Here is a 22,600-nt window from a genome sequence, read left to right on the forward strand (position 1 = left end):
CAGAATGCACTAGCACTTAGGTTGGGAAGGGGAGGTTGATATTGAGGGGCACAACATAGGTTGGCAACTAACACATTATGAAGACACAGAGGGAGGTTAAGGGAAACGCTTATTCGCCATCATTCCTCCAAATGAATAGAGAAATTCAATATTGATTTCTGTCCAAAGAGGCCCACTGATGATCCATGGAATGATCATGTGCTTGCTATGCTTAGCCAAATGGGACATTTTCTTGGTGAGGGGTTTCCTGGGCTCATGGAAGATTAGATTCAGGCATATGGCAGGCAGCCCTAAATGCAGATACGTTTTCGTAGAGCTGCAGCCTAAACGTCATGGCATACGTGGATTTGAAGACTGCCTGTAACAAGGGTAAGCAACCAAGACCAACTATTAACTAAACTAAAAGGCTAAAAGGCCCAAGAGGGCTTCCTTACACAATACAAGTAGAACTGCACTAGCCAAACAAATGAGCGATGGTTACTAAAAACAAGACAATTCCTGTTACAAGGCACCTGGAAAAAGGATGTACATTGGCTTCGGTTCAATTTAATCTGCAAATGTCTTAATCTAGAGGTCCCAGATGACGATTTCTACTGAGGCTGGGAGGGGAAAAATGTTTAGTGTACACTAAGCTGATGATGCAGTCCTACTGTATATGAATACTACAGTGTTGTAGGAACATTGGCAGGTTACATCAATGGGAAACATTTAAGCAGGTGAAAAATGAGGACTTACTTAATGGGATCACAGATAATTAACATGCATGCCAATGTGAAAAAAGCAACACAAAGCTAGGCAGGGCCGCTTACACAGTGATTGGGCAGTTCTGAAAAAACAAATAGTGGATGCACCAGGACACCTCTAGTTAAAGCCAACACTTTCCCTGGCAGTGTAGTTCAGCCTTGCTTCTGGTGAAAGGAATGAATTCAACACAAAGGACAACTCGGTGAACATTATTATTCCTTTGCATTTTTACATGTCTCAAGTTAATTTGCCTCGAATTGGCACCGAGTAAGGTGAGAGGGGTCACTTATTGCAATACGGTCACTTTTTGGGACCATATCCATGCAAAAACGAGAACCTTGTTAAGGTTATCTCTTGAAACAGTGGTACAAATACATTGTTTGTCTCTTTTTGTCGGATGGCGGAAGATGCTAAAGCCCAAATGCTTCTGGTCAGTCGTTTTTAGACATCTTAAGAAAAATCATGCCAAAAAAAAAAAAAAAAAAGATATTTATTTCTGATCTTTTACTGTGGTGCAAGTGGTCAACACTAGACAACTGGCAGACGTATGGTAGGCTGGGAAAGCCACAAAAATACAGATTAGAGATAACTGGATATGCAAATCAAACAGATTATATGAGACTTGCGTTCAATGAGTTTTAAAAACCCATTCCCAACTTTAAGTATCACCAGAAGAAAAAAATGTTATGTTATGTTAGTGATATTTGTATTGCGCACAGCTGCTCCAGCGAAGGAGCGTCCCGGCGCACCGACAAGGTAGCGAACACAACACAACAAGAAACAGAAATATTAAAAAGGAGTTTAAAATTTAGCAAAGCTGGGAAAACAAGAAAGTTTTAGCGGCCTTGCGGAAAGAGAGCAAGTCGCCAAGAGTCCGAATTTTCATGGGGAGAGCGTTCCAAAGTGCGGCTGCCCGCACCCTAAAGGAGCGGGCCCCCGCCCGACTGAGTTTGAATCGAGGGGTTACTGCTAATTCTTGGTCCAAAGAACGCAGAGTGCGGCCCGGGATGTAGGGGCACAAGAGTTAACGCAATAAGGGGGGCGACAAGCCCTTCAAAATCTTAAAAGACATGCACAGCACTTTAAAGTGGATCCGCTGCCTAACAGGTAGCCAGTGCAAAGCTCGCAGAGTTGGAGTGGCCGAGCAAAACCTGGGAAGACCTACGATTGCTCTGGCCGCTGCGTTCTGCACTCTTTGAAGACGGGTCAGCTCGGCCTGGTTTAGCCCTATAAAAAGGGAGCTGGCATAGTCCAGCCGAGCCAAAACCGTTGCTTGTACCACGAGTTGACGGGTTGCGGCATCGAAGTACTTAAGAGCAGGTCTCAAATTACGCAAGATGCCGAAGCAGCACGCCGCTGTCCTTTTGATGTGGCCAACAAAATTGAGGGAGGGGTCCAGCCAGACCCCCAGATTTTTGATCTCCGCAACCGGAGTGGGGGTGGGACCCAGCTCAGGAGGCCACCAAGTGTCTCCCCATAGTTCCGTCCGTTTACCAAAGACCATCACCTCCGTTTTTTTGGCATTTAGTTGGAGACAGTTGGACGTCATCCAACCAGCCACCGCCCGAAGTCCTTCTCTGAATCTTGGGGCATCCACCACAGAGTCCCCGCTGATCGTGACCGCTAGCTGGGTATCATCTGCGTACGACACCATGGTCATACCACAGAGCTTCACAACCTCAGCCAGCGGCCTCACGTAGATGTTAAACAACGTGGGACTCAGCGAGGAACCCTGTGGGACCCCAAGAGACAGAGGATGTCGTTTGGACTGATAGGGCGGGGCAGCCACACAGAAGTAACGGTCCGTGAGAAACGAACGAAACCACTGGTGTGCAGTACCGGTCACCCCTATCTCCTCAAGACGCTGCAGGAGAATTTCATGGGAGACCGTGTCAAAGGCGGCGCTTAGATCTAACAAAACAAGCGCCGCCGTTTGACCTGCATCCAGAACTGCCCGCAGGTGCTCGACCATGAATAACAATGCTGTCTCCGTACTGTGGCCAGCCCGAAAACCATTCTGGGTGTCGTCCAGAATGTTGGTACGCGACAGATGATCAGTGAGGGCGGTGTTAACGTGCACCTCCGCGAGTTTGGCCGGCCAAGGGAGGAGCGAAATCGGGCGGTAGTTCTCCGATTTTGTAGGGTCGAGAGATGGTTTTTTCAAAATGGGCATCACTACCGCATGCTTCCATTTCAAAGGCACCTGGCCAGATGATAGCGACATATTGATTAAGTCACAGACCGGGCGAGCAAAAGTCTGGTCTCTGAACATTAGTGGCTTGAGCGGGTCAGCCGGCGACCCAGATTTGACTCGAAGAGCCAAGGCCATGTAAGACTCCGAAGAGAGACAGGGGAAAGAGTCTAGCACCACCTGATCCGGGAGGATAGATGACCCAGCGCTGGTTTGTGCAGCAGTGGGAAAGGCCCTATAGATGGTCTGGACCTTCTCCATGAAGAAAGCCGCCAGCGCTTCACAGTGGGTATTGGAGCTGATGGAATTACCGGCAGGCTTCCTTGCCACAAGGTCCTTGAGCGATACAGAAAAGGGGGTGGTGATGAACAGAGTGTCTGAATTAAGCAGACCACTCTTACCCAGTCCAAAGATCAGGGCTTGATCCATCACCGTTATTTATCTCACTGCCCCATCCCAGCTCAGAACCTGGCTATATGCAAATTAGTCTGTCCCTGGCCCAGTGCATCATGGGAACAGGGCAGACCAAACTACCAAGCCAATTCTTCACCTGAAAGGAGACAAGCTACCGGGGACCGGTTTCTGGCATTTCAGCCTCTTCGGCCCGGCTTGCTTAAATCCTGATGGAGCAGTGAGAAAGGGACTCATGTCTGAGTATACCCTGCCACACCTATAGTGGCCAAAAACGATACAGAAAAGGGGGTGGTGATGAACAGAGTGTCTGAATTAAGCAGACCACTCTTACCCAGTCCAAAGATCAGGGCTTGATCCATCACCGTTATTTATCTCACTGCCCCATCCCAGCTCAGAACCTGGCTATATGCAAATTAGTCTGTCCCTGGCCCAGTGCATCATGGGAACAGGGCAGACCAAACTACCAAGCCAATTCTTCACCAGAAAGGAGACAAGCTACCGGGGACCGGTTTCTGGCATTTCAGCCTCTTCGGCCCGGCTTGCTTGAATCCTGATGGAGCAGTGAGAAAGGGACTCATGTCTGAGTATACCCTGCCACACCTATAGTGGCCAAAAACGATACAGAAAAGGGGGTGGTGATGAACAGTGTGTCTGAATTAAGCAGACCACTCTTACCCAGTCCAAAGATCAGGGCTTGATCCATCACCGTTATTTATCTCACTGCCCCATCCCAGCTCAGAACCTGGCTATATGCAAATTAGTCTGTCCCTGGCCCAGTGCATCATGGGAACAGGGCAGACCAAACTACCAAGCCAATTCTTCACCAGAAAGGAGACAAGCTACCGGGGAGCGGTTTCTGGCATTTCAGCCTCTTCGGCCCGGCTTGCTTGAATCCTGATGGAGCAGTGAGAAAGGGACTCATGTCTGAGTATACCCTGCCACACCTATAGTGGCCAAAAACGATACAGAAAAGGGGGTGGTGATGAACAGAGTGTCTGAATTAAGCAGACCACTCTTACCCAGTCCAAAGATCAGGGCTTGATCCATCACCGTTATTTATCTCACTGCCCCATCCCAGCTCAGAACCTGGCTATATGCAAATTAGTCTGTCCCTGGCCCAGTGCATCATGGAAACAGGGCAGACCAAACTACCAAGCCAATTCTTCACCAGAAAGGAGACAAGCTACCGGGGAGCGGTTTCTGGCATTTCAGCCTCTTCGGCCCGGCTTGCTTGAATCCTGATGGAGCAGTGAGAAAGGGACTCATGTCTGAGTATACCCTGCCACACCTATAGTGGCCAAAAACGATACAGAAAAGGGGGTGGTGATGAACAGAGTGTCTGAATTAAGCAGACCACTCTTACCCAGTCCAAAGATCAGGGCTTGATCCATCACCGTTATTTATCTCACTGCCCCATCCCAGCTCAGAACCTGGCTATATGCAAATTAGTCTGTCCCTGGCCCAGTGCATCATGGGAACAGGGCAGACCAAACTACCAAGCCAATTCTTCACCAGAAAGGAGACAAGCTACCGGGGACCGGTTTCTGGCATTTCAGCCTCTTCGGCCCGGCTTGCTTGAATCCTGATGGAGCAGTGAGAAAGGGACTCATGTCTGAGTATACCCTGCCACACCTATAGTGGCCAAAAACGATACAGAAAAGGGGGTGGTGATGAACAGAGTGTCTGAATTAAGCAGACCACTCTTACCTTGATCCATCACCGTTATTTATCTCACTGCCCCATCCCAGCTCAGAACCTGGCTATATGCAAATTAGTCTGTCCCTGGCCCAGTGCAAGGTCCTTGAGAGCCTTAAAGATGGTTTTAACAGGGTTCCCACTGCTGCGAAACTCCAGCGCGTAATATGCAGCCCGGGCTCTACAAACCGCACGGTGGTAAGACTTGACAGCAGCCATGTACAAGGTTTTTTTGCTGCTGTCATACCTCTTCCTCCAGTCTCTCTCTGCATGTCTGCAGACACTTTTCAAGGCCCGCAAAATGATATATCTATCTGTAAATGATTCTCAAATGAATTGGATAACCCTTGACAATGCTTCATGGCCTTGGAGAATGATGGAAGAGATCAGAGTTCATTGCCTTGAAGATGTAATACCGTGTGCTAAACTTCTGTTATGGAAAATATCATTGTGACACTAATGAAGTTAGTAAAGTTCATGAATTATTACGAGCTGTTTTTTTCAATATATCTAAGGGATATTTGAATATTTATATCAATCTATTTTATTAATGATGTTCCATCACTAGATGTATTTATAAGTTTGTTTTTAACTAGAATAAACTTTTTTCATTTTTGATTATAATAGTTTTACAGTTTTTTGTTGTTGAATCTGGTACACTTAGCATCAGATTCCGAGTGCAACATTCAGTTGTACCACAGAAGAATATCCATGAGGCATTCGGCCACTTACAGAATCCAGTCAAACTGCTGCCTCAGAGTGGCCTGGCTGCCTAAATTGATGCATGGGGTATGCAGGTGGTAGTCAGATCAAAGATATTAATGCAAGAGTGTTTGTATAGCTATTCAACAAGGCATTATCATTCTTCAAATCAAAATGATCCACGAGTAATATGGCAGCTATTTTTTTTTTTTTAAAGCTGGCTGTGAATTATTACAATAGCACTATATCCATTAACTGCACAAGCAAACATTTATAATAGTATATCCAGTGGGAACGTCAGTCTTATGAATAGTCTTCCTCCTTTTAGTTACACAATTTATCAATGCCTAATATGGTAAAACGTCTAGATTTTTGCCTGTTTTTACGAAGGCCTGTGATTTTGTATCTAGACCTGATTTGAGGTTTAATTTTACTCTTCTCTGTTGGGTTTTCCTTTTACTAACAGTGCAAAACAAACCTATACTCCGTGCTTTAATTCCTGCAAAGTAGGATCATGTTTTCTTTCATAACTCAAGCTCTCTAATTTCCACAATCCAGTTTTCAACAGAAATCATTCATCGCAGTCTTGTCCTTAGCAACGACTACAACTCATGATATGAAAAGATGGACTCCATTTCTTTTTATAGGTTTCACCTGCACAGCGCTTATGCTGTGCTTGAGAAATATATTGACATGAATATAAACTTAAAAGGGATTTACATCTCGCCTCCTCTCTTTCATGGCTTCTCATTGGTTCCTGTGAAAAACCCCTAACCTTTTGTTCATTTCTATTGGCTGTAGCATATTTTCCTGCATTTACCAATGCTTGTTGCTCGTCTACTTCTCTTATCAGTTTCCTGTAGCCGAAATACTGTTAAACACTGCTTCGATGAGACTATATTTTCATGACGTTTTGCCTTTCATTATTGCAACATATTTAAATAACTATTTATAACCCGGAGAGATTAAGTGATTTGCATAGAATCACAGGATGATGCTGTGGCGCCACAGACTCAAACCGGGATCCCCAACTCTCGAGTCAGCAGCTCTGGCCACTGCACCACATCCTCACCACTCCCACGTTATCTGTCAGGGAGCTCTTTCCTTCTCCCGGAAGTTGATTGATGGAAATAGTTCTCTATTCACTACAGAGGCGAAACAGATGCGTTACCAATGCTTTTTTCTTTTCCAGTGTTCTCGGAGTTTTAAGACCTATAATTGGTATTGGATGCCTAAGCACACATGCAAGACAGACTAGCCACCTGAGCACGGGCAAACAGAGTAAAGTGAGGTACTACGCTTTCAACTTGGAAGTTCATTTTCATGGTAGGTGTATGAAATCACTGCCTATGTGCTGTCAGTGGCCAAAGAAGGCATTAAAGTTGAATCTTCGGACCTAGTCCTTTGGCAATCATGCAGACTAGCTCCATGACAGCGAAGAAAAGTATAAAATGTCTATCAAAGGTACATCTTCTCAAGGAATCACAGAGATACAAATATAGGAACTTTTGCCCTCCTCGTCGGTCAGTAGGCCTATTATTAGCAGTGAGAGAACCTTTTGAGAACGTTTTAGAAGCTTGCTGAAAGGTCACAAAGCTGTAAGAGCAGAACAATGCTGAATTAAGTTTGTAACCCTTCCCCCCCCCACAAAAATAAATACTAAGCACATTCTACTCATAGCAGGGGAAAGATGTTGCAAAAATGTGCAGAGGAAACGTGTGAAATGCATAAACTTCTCAACTACACTAACTTCCCACTACTTCGCTTGCACAAATTACATTTCATGCAGCCCTGCGAATTACCCACATGCTTGCTGGTGGTTCTTTATTAATTTTCTGTCCTATACTAAATGGTCTGCATAACTGGGCAAAGTTTCACCAGAGGTTGTATGTACTTTTTCTAAAGACTGACTGCTTGTAACTGAGACAAAGTCCTCTTGTTTTTGCTCATGATCCATCGTAGAGTCCAGACACTTGTATAGCTTCCTTCACTAGTATACAGTCAAAACGTACACGCTTTCCTTTTTCTTTTTGGTAAAATATCTCTGTGAACAAAGGTCTGAGAAATGTCCTAAACCATAGCTGCGGACATTTGGAGATACCATGAAACTCTGAATATCGAGTTGAATACTAACAACGTTTGCCTCGTTTTAATGCATTCTGTGGCATTTCGGTTAAAAATGACTACTCCTCCTGTGTTCTAGAGGTTTTCAATAACGCCAATGTTTAGCCTTGCATGACCTCAGTCCACTGCTAACACCTCCAAGTAGTATATTCTGCCTAACATCTCAAAAACTAACAGGAATATAAGCTTGCTATAGTGTCTCAACAAAACCATCAACAGATGTTCCAAGCACAGACACTTCCCATGTTTCATTATTGAAGCATCCATGATAGCAAAAAAATTAGTAGTTTTAATTACCTTCTTGGAATGGAAGTATTAAATGGCGGGGAATCCATGATTTAGTCGGATCAGAAAAAGTGTTCTCCTGGTGCCTGTAAAAGGGAAACAAAAGTAATCGGCTATATGGTTTCAAATACTAAAATGATAACATTACCTTTTCCCATAATGCCTATACGCAATCATGACACCATGAATAGTAATTAACATACTACAGAGGACATCTAAGGCACCTTCAGTACATCATATAAATGATGTTGGAATGCTCCACTGAGTAACACAATCAAAAAGTACTGATTTTTTAAAACCATTTTAAATTATGCCAGGTAATCATAGGTGGACTAGCCAGGATGAACTCTGTCCAGTTTGTATAGATTAATATAATGTTGAGCTGTCTCACACCATACCAATACTTTTCCCATCTGTAGAGGACAAACGTCCACCAAGGACTACTTCAATAACCACAATTAACCAACTACATCTGTGTTAAACCATAGTCATATAAACATGCTTCACAATAATCTCTTCTGTATTGCTAATACAACCACAAGCCTGACAAGGATCTTGGTCTTAACTGATTCACTTTTTCTTCCGTTAACATAATCTATTAAATGTACCCAGCTGTTAAAGTACATATTCTATGTCAGGCCCGGAGGCTCAGATTATTAATTTCTTTCCCATTTATTTTAGCTCAGCAACCAACACAACAGTAACTCAAAAGACTACAGCTCCTATGAGTATTTTCAGCGTGAACATCAATGTCCAGCATGAGCATTGCTCTCCCTTGTATATAGTAATCATAAACGAAAGGCACTTCCACCTTCTTCGCTGCACAGCAGCCAGATATGTGCCTTTCCTTTCTGATTGACTATATATAAGTGTTTAATATAAGGCGTTTTACCAATGTAGACTCATCTAGAAGCTTTGTAGCGGGTGCAATTTTTGCACATACCTCGCTTGTGGTGCTCCAACCCGGAGTCACAGGTTTAGAGAGGGGCCACACTTCTCTTCATGCATGGCCTCCTCACACGTACCACTGCCGCTCCGCCACACAGGAGGCACATTGGTCTTTGTCGGTTAGTGTACAGACAGGATGCTTGCTGTTCCTCCCAAAGGGTACAGAAATTCCCATTCCTGTGGAGTCGCAATGGTGGAGCAAGTCACCACTTCTCGCTCAGACTACACAACGCCACTAGAGGAGCTCCATGCGTCCCGCTAGTCTTCCCTGCCGATGCAGGAAGGAAGCTTCTGCCTGATTACAGAACCGAGCGCCCGGCAGCAGACTTTTTTCCCAGAGCACTCAAACTCCAGATTAGCGCTTTAGAGACCGCAGGATTTCCCCTTTTGTTTCTGCTGTCCGTGTGTGATATACATGGCAGTAACCTCCTTTATCAAACACGGTAAGCCTAATAGCTCAGGTAGGCCCTTACATCAGCCAGTATAAATCAAAAGCCTATCAATACAATGGCAGATTCTCAGGCAGACATTATGGAGATGATGGAGAAGGAGCAGATACTCCTTCCTATTAATGAGGATGTCACAGATGCACCTTTACAACAAGCCATCTACTCAGTCTTAGAAACCCTGAGTAGACAGATCAGGTGACTGTTCACAGCAGCATCGAGCCCCATGGTTGGAAGGGAAGATAGGAGGCCTACAACCCATGGGGGCTTGGAGATGCCCACGGGGGCTCAAGCAGATGTTAAAGCCTTATTTAAGGCACAACCTTCTTCCCCAACTTCAGACGCTTTTGAAAGAGCCTTTTTTAAACGACTGGCTGACGCCCAAGGTAGTTAGGAGGACGAACATCTTGGAATACACCTGAGGATACATACTTCTCTCTGGGAGATGATCCAGATGCTATGACGATTCTGATAATGAATGAATGAATGAATGATTAGAGCCTTGTATAGCGCAACTTTGCCCGAAGGCGTCAAGGCGCTGAAGATGGAAGGAGAAGGCGGAGTGAGAAAGGAGGAGGAATACCGGCTAAAGGTAGGCTTCACTGAAGAGCCAGGTCTTCAAAGCCTTCCGGAACTGAGAATGAGAGGGTTGATCCTTAAGTTCTGCAGGAAGGGCGTTCCACATCCTAGGGACAAGGGAGAAGAAAGCCCTCCCGCCCCATCTTGCATTCAGAATTCTGGGAACAGCAAGAAGGTTTTTGTTCACGGAGCGGAGGGTCCTACCGGGGACATAGAGGGACACAAGAGAACTGGTGTCTTCCGCCCGAGCCCACGAAGGGCACGGTGAGTGAGGCATAAGGCCTTGAAGTCAATCCTAGCTTGCATGGGGAGCCAATGCAGATCTTTCCTAATGGCTGAGCCTGATGAACGCCTAGGAGCGTCAACAACGAACCCCGCGCCGTGTTTTGCACAATTTGGAGGCGCTGGACAAGTTGTTTGGTAATTCCCAGATAAAGAACATTACAATAGTTCAGGCGGGAGGCTATAAGGGCTACCGTAACCTGTTTACGGGCTTCGATTGAAAGGTAATGTGCGATTTTCCTCAGAATTCGCAGAACCCCGCAGCAGGTTGAGGCCGTCCTGCTGACCTGCTTGTCGAAAGAGAGTGAGGAGTGAAAGATAACGCCCAGATTCCGAGCAGACTGAGTGAGTGTGGGGCAGGCACCGAGGGCAGGGGGCCACCAGTCCGCCGACCAAATCTCCTGCTTTCCTCCAAAGATGATCACCTCCGTTTTCTCCCCGTTGAGTTTGAGGTAGTTTCTTACCATCCACTCCGCGACTGCCGTCATACAAGCTTTGAAATTAAGGGCAGTGATGTCAGCGGTATGTGAGATGGAGACCATGATCTGGGTGTCGTCAGCGTAGGATACGACTTCCAGACCAAAAGATCGGACAAGCCTGGCCAAAGGTGTTACATAAATATTAAAGAGTGTGGGGCTCAGGGACGAGCCCTGAGGAACCCCACACTGCACAGGCTTGACTAGTTCATCCCCATAATCACGATTATGGGGATGAACTAGTCCCCAGTAACCGTGGAGGCAGCCCCAGACATCCCAGGATGGAGGATAATAGTCATACCAACTCACCTGGGCTGGCGGGACCATCAGATATGTTTAGCCCAAACGACAAATTTGACCCCTGTTCCACTGATTGGGACCTAGCGGCACAGGTGGTTCAATATGCAGCCGCATCAGATAATCAATGGACAAGGAGGACCGGAGAAGGCTAGAGGCAGAATGTCCATGATCACCTCAGCCGGAAAGGTGACTTGCACCCTGACATTGACCCTAAAATGGCCACTTCTTTTGGCAAAGAAGGCAATAGCATCTTTTTCTATCCATCAAAGGGGTTTTCAAAGCAGTTTATTCCTGGTGGAGAAAAAAGACTACGGTCATCATCCAATAATCAACCTACAAGATTTCAACAAATGGGTGGTATATCAACATTTCAAATTGTAAGGAATGCAACTTCCCAGAGATCTACTCTGTCAAAACAACTAGTTGGTGCGCCTTGATCTGAGGGATGCATATCTCAGGATCCCAATATTTCTTCCTCATTGGTGTTTTCTACAGTTCAAGTTGAAAAGTCAAATATACAAGTTCACATGCCATCCTTTTTTGCCAATTTTCTGCTCAGTGGTGCTACACCACACACAGCACTACGGCCGGCCACAGTATGGCTTTGAGTGAGAGTGATCAGACTCATTGTGTATCTCAACAACATTGTCCTGATGCATAAGGACCCAACTCGGCTGCAGGAACACTTCAACTTGCAACCTCCCTACTATGGGATTTGGATTCCTCAAAAACGATAAAAAAATCCAAAGTCATTCTCATTCAAAAGATAATCATTTTGGATAGCCAGCTGCGAGCATCATCAAGAGAGTGTAAGATCAACAGATTGAGGTCAATATGGAACAGGTGACCATACTGGTGTGCGCGAAGGGATTTGAATCTGTGGGGTCAGATATAGTAAGCATATTCAACTTCTTATCGGAATTAAATGAGGCAGGTTTGGCCTACAGGATAATCAACGCATGCCGGTCGCCAGAACCTAAAAATTACACTCTTTGGGATGTAAATGTATTCCTTAAACTATTAGGCTCATGTGAGATAGTGACTTGATAGCTTAGAATGAACATGTAAGTTGTCAATATTACTATGAATCATGTAAGCGAGTCATGTACATAAGAGCCCTGAATGTCACTGCACGAATGTTTGCCCTGGAAGGCATGTCATTTGCTATTTCCAGAAGAACTAAATCTAATACAAGGATAGTCAGTGCCAGGCTTTTCCCTAACACCCTAATCTGTGTATGGTAAGGTGCCTCAGTGTGTATAAATCCATGATGGAAGACTTACGACCTCCAGGCACGACTCGGCTTCTTATCACCGCAAAGAAGCCTTTTAAGACAGGTTCCCCCTTTAACCATTGCATGATGGGTAAAGTGGGTCAGGCAGGAAGTGTGTATTGAAACGTCAGTATTTGGTGCACTGGCTGCAAAAGCCTTTACGCTACGAGGTTGCCTGAAAGATATTCTGAATGAATGCGGACCGGTCCTCGAATTCTACTTTAAAGACATTTTAATTAGCACCGGATGTAGGTGCTGCCTTACTAGTGGCCAGCCAGCTTTGAACCTGCATAATCTGAGCCTCAGGTCCCGACATAGTATGTAAAAGTTCCTAGCGAACATGAAGGAAAGTTTCATTTCTATTAAGAAGGGGAAGGATACCCCTCCCATTGACCTTTTCAATATAACCTCCCAAGATACACTGATGGACTACTACTAACGGGATAAGTATCTTCAACGTGATTACACGGTTTAACTTTGAAGTGTTAAATTTGATCACTGGTTTGAAACATGTCTTGCGTTTTCTAGAGGTCACACTTGAGGAAGGTGTAGGATTTATAGCTTTGCTTTTTCTCGCTTGGATTGAAACAGACAGGAATTTTGACCAGCGGATGGCAGCCTAGCAGTCTGCACAAGGAAAGAGGACGCACATTTCCTTGATGATGACTATATACGAGGGAGAGCAATGCTACTGTTGTACCTTGGCGTTCAAGTTGAAGACTCACAGAAGATGTCATCTTTTGGGTTGTTGGCTAGTTGTGTTAGCTGTTGAGATAAATAAATGCAAGAGAAATGCAGAATTATCGCTTCCGTTTCCTAAATAGAAATGAAACTTTCTTTAACCTTAGCTAAGAAATGTTACATTCTACCCATTTCTCATTGACAAAAACATGTTTGCCCATCATCAGTGAGGACATCCCATTCCCCCCAATTATATGTCTAATTGTGGGCATTCTTGTGCTCTCAAGCCTGCAACCAAAAGACGAGTTTGGATTTTCTGGACCTTGTGTTGCTATATTCAACACACTCATTAGGCTTGTCAAAAGACAATGAAAAACAGTATGTAGAAGTTCCCTAAGCTTAAATCAGGTGAAATACTTGATCAAGGAAAGACTCTCCCCCAAGAGCAGTACTGTACCTATTTCCTCAGATCATAGCCATCACTCATTTAGGGAGTTCAGGAAGGCCACCTCAAGAGATTTAGGTGTCATGAACTACTTGGATTTGTAATAATGGTATATCGATTCCCGTACCTGCAGGTATAAAGTGGTAACCTATTCCACGCAAATGTTCGATTCCTTGGTGCAGCTCAGATTTTTACTTCAGTCTACCCTAGCTGGAGGTTTGCACAGGCAGAATCCAGTTTTTGGAGTTCTCCATATTCACAAATAGTGAATTTATTTCTGCGAGGTTGTTATGTTCTTATCTTTTAGCATGTTACTTTGTTTGGAACAATACTATGTCATATAGAATACTTACTAGGTTGTAGAATACTCGTGTCATTTAGAATGTATATGTTTGAGTAGGATAGTTATACTGTGGACCTGAGCTGCTTGGATGTTACCCGATGTTCTACAGCTCTTCATTTCATTAACACCTTCAATGCTAAGGCAATTCCCGCTGGGTGCTGATGATCATGTTTTCCCATTGTTCATGACAAGGTCAGCTCGTCATAAGCACAGCTCCAGTAAACTGCATGACGAGCTGGCCTTGTCATTAGCATGGAAGTGGTTAAAGGATACTTAAATTAATGAGTCAGTGTCCTCCTTAACTGAGGTTTGTTATCCCTGCAGTTTTGATCAAGTTCTGGTTTAATTAATGCTTCAATTGCCAAAACCAGAACCTAATGGATTCTTTCTTGTCTGTTATCTCAAAGATGTATTTACGTTTTTAGAAGGCCATTCCCGCAAAAGCACTGTACAAGAAGGCTTGAGGTGTCTACTCTAGGAGGAATTGATGGTTTTCCGGTAAGATGAGATTCAGTGAACAGAGAAACAATATTAGTAGGCCAATTTGTATTTTATACCAAATTCACATTGTCATTTTTAGGTTTAGTACATTTTATTGGGTCCTGCTCTTCCAATGAAACACCGCTCTATAGACAGTTATCAAGTTTCCACATAGCACTCCTCCCACTTAGCTGGACTCTAGATAATGTTATGTTATGTTATGTTAAGGCCGTACTTTTAGAGCGCACGGCTACCCCAAGAGGTGTCCCGGCGCTTTAACAAAGAGACCTGAAATCCAAGAACACAACAACAAACACACGCTACAGTCACAGTGATTACGCGGAAAAGAGCATGGTCTTCAGCTCTTTCCTGAAAGCTAAGAGGCTGTTAGCTTTGCGGAGGGAGAGAGGGAGCTCATTCCAGAGGCACGCTGCCATATATTGGAAGGACCGTCCTCCCATCCGGACTCGTTTGACAGTAGGCACCTCCATTTTAGCCAAGTCTGCTGACCGCAGCAACCTCCGTGGGACATAGAAAACAGTACGCTTTCTTATGTAGTTGGGACCTACATCATGAAGGGCTTTAAATGCCAGTGTGAGAATTTTAAACTTAATTCTTTTAGAAATAGGCAGCCAATGCAGCCTATTTAAAAGCAGAGAAGCACCGGCTCTTCTTGGCAGACCAAAAATAGCTCGGGCCGCCGAGTTTTGAACAATTTGCAGTCTGGCCAGTAGATACTTGGGCAGGCCTGCAAAAAGCGCATTTGCGTAATCTAGCCGTGACCCCACTAAAGCCTGGACTATAGTCTTTCGATATTGCAGGGAAAGAAATGGCAGAAATTTCCTCAGCATTTTAAGAATGCCGAAGCATTTCCCTGCTAGCCCCATAATGTGGGGACGAAACGAAAGATCATCGTCAAAAACCACACCCAGATTTTTCACTTGGGAGGATGACTTCTCGGGAGGGAACATGTCCTGGGGCCACCACGACTTCCAGCTCTGGTCGGGGGCACAGCCGAAGAAAAGCAGCTCAGACTTGTCCAAGTTGCATTTCAGGCTGTGCCGCTGAAACCACGCAAAGACTGAAACCACGCATAATACCATAAGAGATTTGAGACAGACAACCATTACTGCGGTCTGGATTTAAAAAGTATCTAAAGTTACTATTTTGAGTTAAAAGACTTACATCTGCTTGAATTACATTTTAGGAAGCCACAAAAATATACTTTACTTTTCATTTCAGAGTTGCTAGAAAAAGATACCATCAGTACTCTCTCCCTCCTGCTCGCAATACTAGAGTTTCATGTGGCAAAACTCAAAGTTACAGTAACACACGCAGAAACCGGAATCCCCCACCAGTCACAAGCAGCCCGTTTATGAACTCATCACCAAAGCATTTAGGGAGGGGGAGCGGTATTTCATTTAAATTCAATGGAAGAGACTGTGCTTATACTATGCTTAAAAATGTTGCTAGAAAAACAGACATTTGAGGTAAGTAGATTTTAGAGTGTTGGTGGTGTTATAGGGTGCTCTAGATAAGATCTGCTCCCCACTTAAACCTGGGAACCTCCCAGAGTTCTCTGCTTCGTTTTTGCATATATCTCTAGAATTAGTTCTTCAGCAACAATTATCAGGCCAATATTTGTCCTATTTCTGTGCTGTCCAAGTTTTTGATTCTGAAAATCTGGTCACCCTATGTCTAAGGCACATGTGGCACCAATGGAGCATTGGGAGAGATAAGAGATAAAGAGTAAAAGTCAGGTAACTTGTCAATTTAATTAAACAGATTTAGATGAAATATTCAGGGCAGACATATCGTCAATGTGCATTATGTTTGTCAAACACGTACCAAGTCACTATGGCCTGAGATACGCAGGACATGTTTTGACGCCAAGCCAGTGCTTTAAAATGGTAGGTACTGCCTGGTACAGGTGGGTGAGTCATTGAAAGTTAGAGTACAGCTCAAGCCTGGCTCTGCTCAAGATCCTACTGGAACCTCGAGGCAATAACGAGCCAAGCTTTCATGTGGCTTCTGTCTGCCTCCCTCCATCCCTCTATTCAAGAAGTAGGCTTTAAGGTCACTGTTGCAGACTTTGGATCTGAGGAACCAATTTCAACATGGCTTAAAATAGTGCGATTCTGGACAAATCTCTTAATCTCCCCATGCCTCCAAGTAATGAATATGACCTTTTGTGATATAACTGGTGCCCTTGTAAAGCACTCCAATTGGGCCTTCGGGGCGAGTTCACGCTATATAAAAACTGCAAAATAAAATGAACAGAGGTAAATACAATGCTGTAACATGAGGAAATACAAATAGAAATCCATTTCCTGGCTGATTTGTATAAAGTGGCATGAGAAAGCCTGTTTAAATCGCTGTTTCACTACTTAAATTGTGAGATCTTAAGGAAATATTTTATTTCACAAAAACTTTTCTTCACTATCGTGTATGAAAGCATTATCAAATATATGAGCTTGGAATACCAGAAGCACAAAAACATAGTGTGCTTGATTTAATCTTCGATAATATTGCCTATAATAATCTGGACCACATAATGGGATCACCTGACAATTGTCTTGCTTTTTAGTGCACTAACGGGTAATGTTTAAAAACTAATACTTTTAATAAGTACTTCTCAGTGTTGTGCTACGTGAGATATTATTGTCAAAGCTTCATGTTAAAGAAATGAAGTTATTTTTAGTTTTGAACCGACTTTAAAACACGCCATGTGATGTTTGTAGTGTGATTTACATAGCAAACATTTTCAGGGCTCGGCTTGTGAACGGGGTGTAAGATCCGAGCCAGACCCTGGGTTCGGCTCTTCATTGACTCTTTGTTATGTTTTTTCGTCCACCCACCTCTAAGGGAGTAAGGTGCGCAACTAGATTCGAACTTCGGGGGATGGGCTAACACTCCCAGCCAGGGCTGACCCTACATGGTGCAACAGTAATTTTTGGCGCCCCCTGCCCCATGAATTCCCTCACTCATCTCTTTATAGCACCTTTCTGACAAACATTTCATTTTTTTTATAGAGCTACTCATAGTTTACTCACAGTCAGTTCTGCGATTTCTATGGTACACGTTCTTTGTAGCAGGCACATTAACCCTCTCCGCTATGTGGGTGGCAGGAGTGCCCATGTGAGTGCACAGTGAGCGATGCGACAGCGTGAGTGTAGGGTAAAAGGAATGACAGCAGTGTGAGTGAGGTGACCATATGAATTTGGGTGCGGATGTAAGTGCGGAGTGGGACGAATGAATGCATGGTTAGTGATGGGCTTGTTTGAGTGAGATTGCAGATTAACAGTGAGGGGGACAGGTGAGTGAAGTGTCACATGAGTGCAGGGTGAGTAGTGTGCTCGTTTCAGGATGAGGTACTGGGTGAACAGCGCAAGTGCATTGTGAGTGTAGAGTGAGCGGGTAAATGGTGTGAGTGCCTGGTGATCAGTGTGAGTGCAGGGTGCACGTGAAGGGGGAGAATGAGGAGTGAGTTGTCTGAATGCAGGATGCATTCACAGACACCTGTAGTAACTCAGCTCTTATTGACAGCGCAGTAGGGTTTCAGAAAGAAGTTAAACTATTGCTACTATGGCATTAATCAGGGATCGAGGGTGGAGGAAATAAATAATGTGCCGATCCTGCAACAAACTTCCAGTCTTATGAATACATACTTTTTTATTTCTAATCCTATTTAGTGTCAAGAGGAGGTCTTTTCATGCCCTTTAAACAACACATGGCTAACCCTACTTTATATTCCTTTTCATGAAATGCATTCGCACACTAGGAGAGTAAATGTAAAATACAAATGCAAAGAATAGGCAGAGTAGGGGCCCAGGGGGTACTGGAACCAGAAAAAAAAATAAGCCTCCATAACCAGTTTACAAAGGTATGTAAAAATGCAAATGGTTTTTAAAGACCTGTGAAAAACTCTGGCGTGCAGGAGATAAGACTCCAGTCACTTATTTATTTGTATAAAGCGCGGACTTTACCCGAAGGGGTCACAAGAATTGGGTGGGGAGGGGGGGGCTGAAGACCTTTTAGTCCTATGTACTTTGCGCGCCTGAAGGGAGTACCAACACTTCTCAGCACTCCGGCGAGACATTTAATGGAAGAGTACCGCTACTTCACAAAAGTAAACCGAAATTCTAAATAGTGCTTGTATTTCTTTATATCCCTTCAAAGCACTGCACTAAGCAGTAATACACACGTAATGTGTTCGTTGTAAAAGAAAATACTGCAGCAAGTGTGGGCATAACGTAGTGATTTGGAAAGCGATCCGGTACCCACCTCAACCGCAGAACGGCTTCCTCGCTATAAGCAGGGCTGTTTCTGCCCCACAGGTAGTTCGTCTGCCCCACAGTACATGTCAATTTCTTCTCCTATTAGTGGGACTAGACTCGTCGGTAGGCTGCAGCACTTCACTTTCCAACTGACAAACCGAAATTCCCGCAGCAACCCCGCCTGCTTCAGGTACTAGCCAATCGCAGAGAAGTGCCAGTGAAAATTAACCCATTGCTTCCGCTTTTGGAAGCTTAACGCAGGGTTTCCATGGTGCGCGTTGTTTGTGTTTATAACCACTGCGATTAAAATATCAATCAGACCCTAATAGGGAGGCTATTTTTACATATTACTTCGTATTTCGACAAACATAAATAGCGCTGTTGGGTGAACTGGTATATTTTTATCCTATTAATATAGAAATTAAGAATCATTGGATTATCTAAGTTATTACGATAGGTTTTTAATATAGGTTACTGTTGTATTGAATAAATGTACTCCTCTTATAAAAAAAGCATAGCGTTCTGTTTTAGCATGAATAATTACAATGATCCAACATTTGCAAATTCGGGCTACATTATTCCACGCAGTACCTCATATCGAACAAGAACAGTAGCCAGCTCCATTTAAAGATGGCCGCCGAGTTATTGAGTGGCCGTATTACACAAAGTGTTATGTTTCAGTGCACACAGTGTATTTTGGTTTTATAATATATATGAAATAAACAAGCACTGGTAAAGCCAGTAGACCTCGTTTTTTTTACAGGTCTAACGTTACCCAAAACCTATTGTTTTTCACCAAAAATAAATTAGGTCTGGCGTTAGCCAAGACAGTTTGTTCCCCCCCAACCCCCCAAATGTTTTATATATATATAAATCCACAACATTCTATTTAGAATAACTTTGGACGAATCTTCGTGAATTTCTCTAAGAAAATGGCCTGCTCGGTTCCGCTCCTTCCCCGAAAGTTTGGGGGTGATTCGTCAAGTGGGGGCCGAGAAAAAACGGGGGTCCCACAACTTATTTTCCCCATGCAATTTTCTATAGGGACCTTTAGCCAGGGCTACAGCCCGAACGGCCGAACGGAATTACACGAAATTTGGCAGAGAGGTAGAGTTTGGTTCGCAGATTGTGCTTTTTGTTAAATGGTGTAAATCCGTTCAGTAGTTTCTGAGAAAATTGCAAGTAAAATCATAGAGACATCTAGAGACTGAGTTCAGCACGCATACGGAAATCTGTTCAATTACGAGCGCGAGCTGCATGCTGATTGGCTGTGAACTGTCTGTCAACACGCGAAACCAGGAAGTGTTGGCGGCCATCTTGTTTCTCGCTAGAACCGAGTCACAAAAAAACAGTAAAATAAAGTTGAGAAATAAGGGAAGGGGGTAGGCTAGAAACATTCTGACCCTCTAGGTTTGCTCAGGGGGTCGTACATAGATGTTTAGGCTCTATTTTTTTAAAAAAAAAATTTAAAGATAAATTGCGGCGTACGCGTATGGAAATACGTACAATTACGAGCAGGAGCTGCATGGTGATTGGCTGTCAATACTCCAAACCAGGAAGTGTTGGCAGCCATCTTGTTTGTCGGGAGAGGAGAGTCACAAGAAAACAGTAAAACAAAGTTGAGAAATAAGGAAAGGGGGCAGGGTAGAAACATTTTGACCCTATAGTCTTGGTCAGGGGGTGGTACATGGATTTTTAGGCTCACTTTTTATTTTTTTTAAAATAAAAAATGGCGGGGTAGTCGTGCAGTACTTGTACGCGGTGGAGCAGGTGAAGAAAAACTAGAAGTCCGTTTTATTCATTAGGCAAATTACGGGGGCAATTTTTTTGCAGAATGGTGGCTTGTAAGGTGTCCCGAGCACTGGGGAACCATTGAAGTATGCGGGGGGGGTTACAGTCCTACTCCCCGCAGTCTCGGGGAGCGGCACCTCTCGGGTCTTTTTTAAAAAAAAGTATGTTTTGAGCTCTCTCTCTCTCTCTCTCCCCGTACACGTCGCTGGGAACGCCACCTTTCTGGGGCAGTAATATGTAACATGACCTTCCAGCTCCGGGTACCTGTATTGTCTTGAGTTTTTAGGTCGAGGGACCGTAGCTCTCACTGCGAAGCAGTGAGGGGCGACGAAGTCCCGAAGAATTAATGTTTTGGAGTTAGGGGCTTTGAACCCGCCTCTCTCCTCCATTCTCCTCCATTGGCTGGCTTCCTAAACGGAGGCCAGCCATTGGAGGAGAAGGGAGTCACTCCAATAAAGCCCCTTCTCTTTCGGATTTGGGGGCGTGTTTTTTTGCGTTCTTTCGCCTGTGATGTCATCCGTCACTCAAAACGCCAAAAACACGCCCCCGAATCCGAAATTTTCGGATGCTTGCGGCCGCCATTGTTGCCCGACCTCGTCTGGCCCTTGCATCCCCGCCGCCGCATGCCAGAAGACTGCAGTGTGCATTTATTTATTTAATTCACCGGGAGCCTACCCCGGATTGCCGCCGCGAGTCGCTCTCGAGCGCCCCCCACCCCCCGAGTCGCCGCGCTGCCTGCGACGACCCGGAAGTGCTTCTGTACCAAACCGGAAGCGGACGGGAGCCTCCTCTTCTGCTGCCCGCAGTTGGTACAGTCCTGCTGCGTGCTCTGGAGCCCGGTGGATGTTGCTAGAATGTGAAAGCATCCTCTGGGCACATACCGCAGCAGCACAGGCGGAGCACCCCTGCCCGCACTCGGCACAGGGCGACCCTTCGACGGCGTCAGCGGACCCCCGGTACAGCAAAGGAGAGCATCTCCGGCGGGGAGAGGAACCGAGAACCAGGATGACGCAGGGCAAGGTAAGGATGCTGCCCCCTGTAAGTGGATGGACCTCGTTCATAGAAGGCATGGCTGAGCCCTTCAGAAGCTCGAATCTAAGCATTAGCGCCCCTCAAGATGAGAACAGGACGGGGTTCTGTCTTGCTGTTAATCCGGATCCGGACCCTATAGAACCAATGGCGTAATCTCCGGCCTGCCCCAACCGCAACAAGAGCCCACCTCACCTCCGTCAAGAAAGGTCAGGCAGGAAGTATTGTACCCCACCCTACCGCTCTCCTCTCCAGGAAAAAGGACAACTCGAGATATTTATGTCCAGACTAACCGTAGCCCCTTCCCATTAATAGAAGACGAGAACAAAGCCTGCCTAAAAGTCCTCCCCTTGCTTCCCCAGATTCAAAGAGCGACCCTGTTTTAGTGTTGAACCACAGGCAGGGGCCAATTTGGACGTTTCCGGAGCAAGAGTGCTGCATTCGAGGTGGCTTTTCTTTGCCCTCCTATCTACCCCCGCGCCCCCCGCTTCTCCACCTATCCCACTCTCCATGTCCGATCTCCCACTCCCCGTGAAACGGATACAATTCTCTCTCAACTTGCAGCCACTGCACTCTGCCCCGCTCACTGCCTCCTCTCTGACGTCCCTCTGAGTCCGCATTCTTCATTGCTGCCACTTGTTTCGTATTATAACAGGAGCCGTGTCTCGGGGTTTTAATTCTCTGTCTGCCTTCTGGCTCCCTACCACGAACGCATCGGTCCCTTTTTCAACTTGAGGTGCCAACACCAGTCCCTCTGTCACCAAGGGCGAGCCCCTCTCACCTCTGGCATCTTGGGATGAACACGCTTGCCCCACTCCTCTTTAATTTTATACTGACGTGCCCCACTGGCATCCAGTGACCACAACAGCCGCACTACTGCTATCTTGAGGTGGTGACCCTTCATCGGTGACCTGTGCCATCCTATATCAGCCCCTTTTCACCGTGATGAGGGGCTCAGCCTCCCCATCACTACCTCCAGGAAATGGACGCCTCTGACATTCTACAACCGCATCACCTGGCCCTCTACTCTTTGAGCTGGGGATCTTTGCTTTTTACTACCCTTAGTTGAAAACGTATGACCCTATTCCACTCTAT

General features: G+C 45.1%; 1 protein-coding gene across 1 annotated transcript in view; it reads right to left on the reverse strand.

The window, feature by feature from the left end:
• CCDC77 (coiled-coil domain containing 77) overlaps positions 1-18,853 on the reverse strand; it is a 280,750-nt gene extending 261,897 nt beyond the window's left edge. The window contains exons 1-2 of the mRNA XM_078673707.1: positions 18,693-18,853; positions 8,168-8,241 (exon numbers count right to left, since the gene is read on the reverse strand). Coding sequence (XP_078529833.1) covers positions 8,168-8,205 — 38 coding nt within the window. The 5' untranslated portion in view covers positions 8,206-8,241; positions 18,693-18,853. The remainder of the gene's footprint in view (positions 1-8,167; positions 8,242-18,692) is intronic.
• Positions 18,854-22,600: the final 3,747 nt, after the last annotated feature.

This window comes from Lissotriton helveticus, chromosome 1_1 (genome assembly GCF_964261635.1).
Source record: "Lissotriton helveticus chromosome 1_1, aLisHel1.1, whole genome shotgun sequence".
Classification (NCBI taxonomy): domain Eukaryota; kingdom Metazoa; phylum Chordata; class Amphibia; order Caudata; family Salamandridae; genus Lissotriton; species Lissotriton helveticus.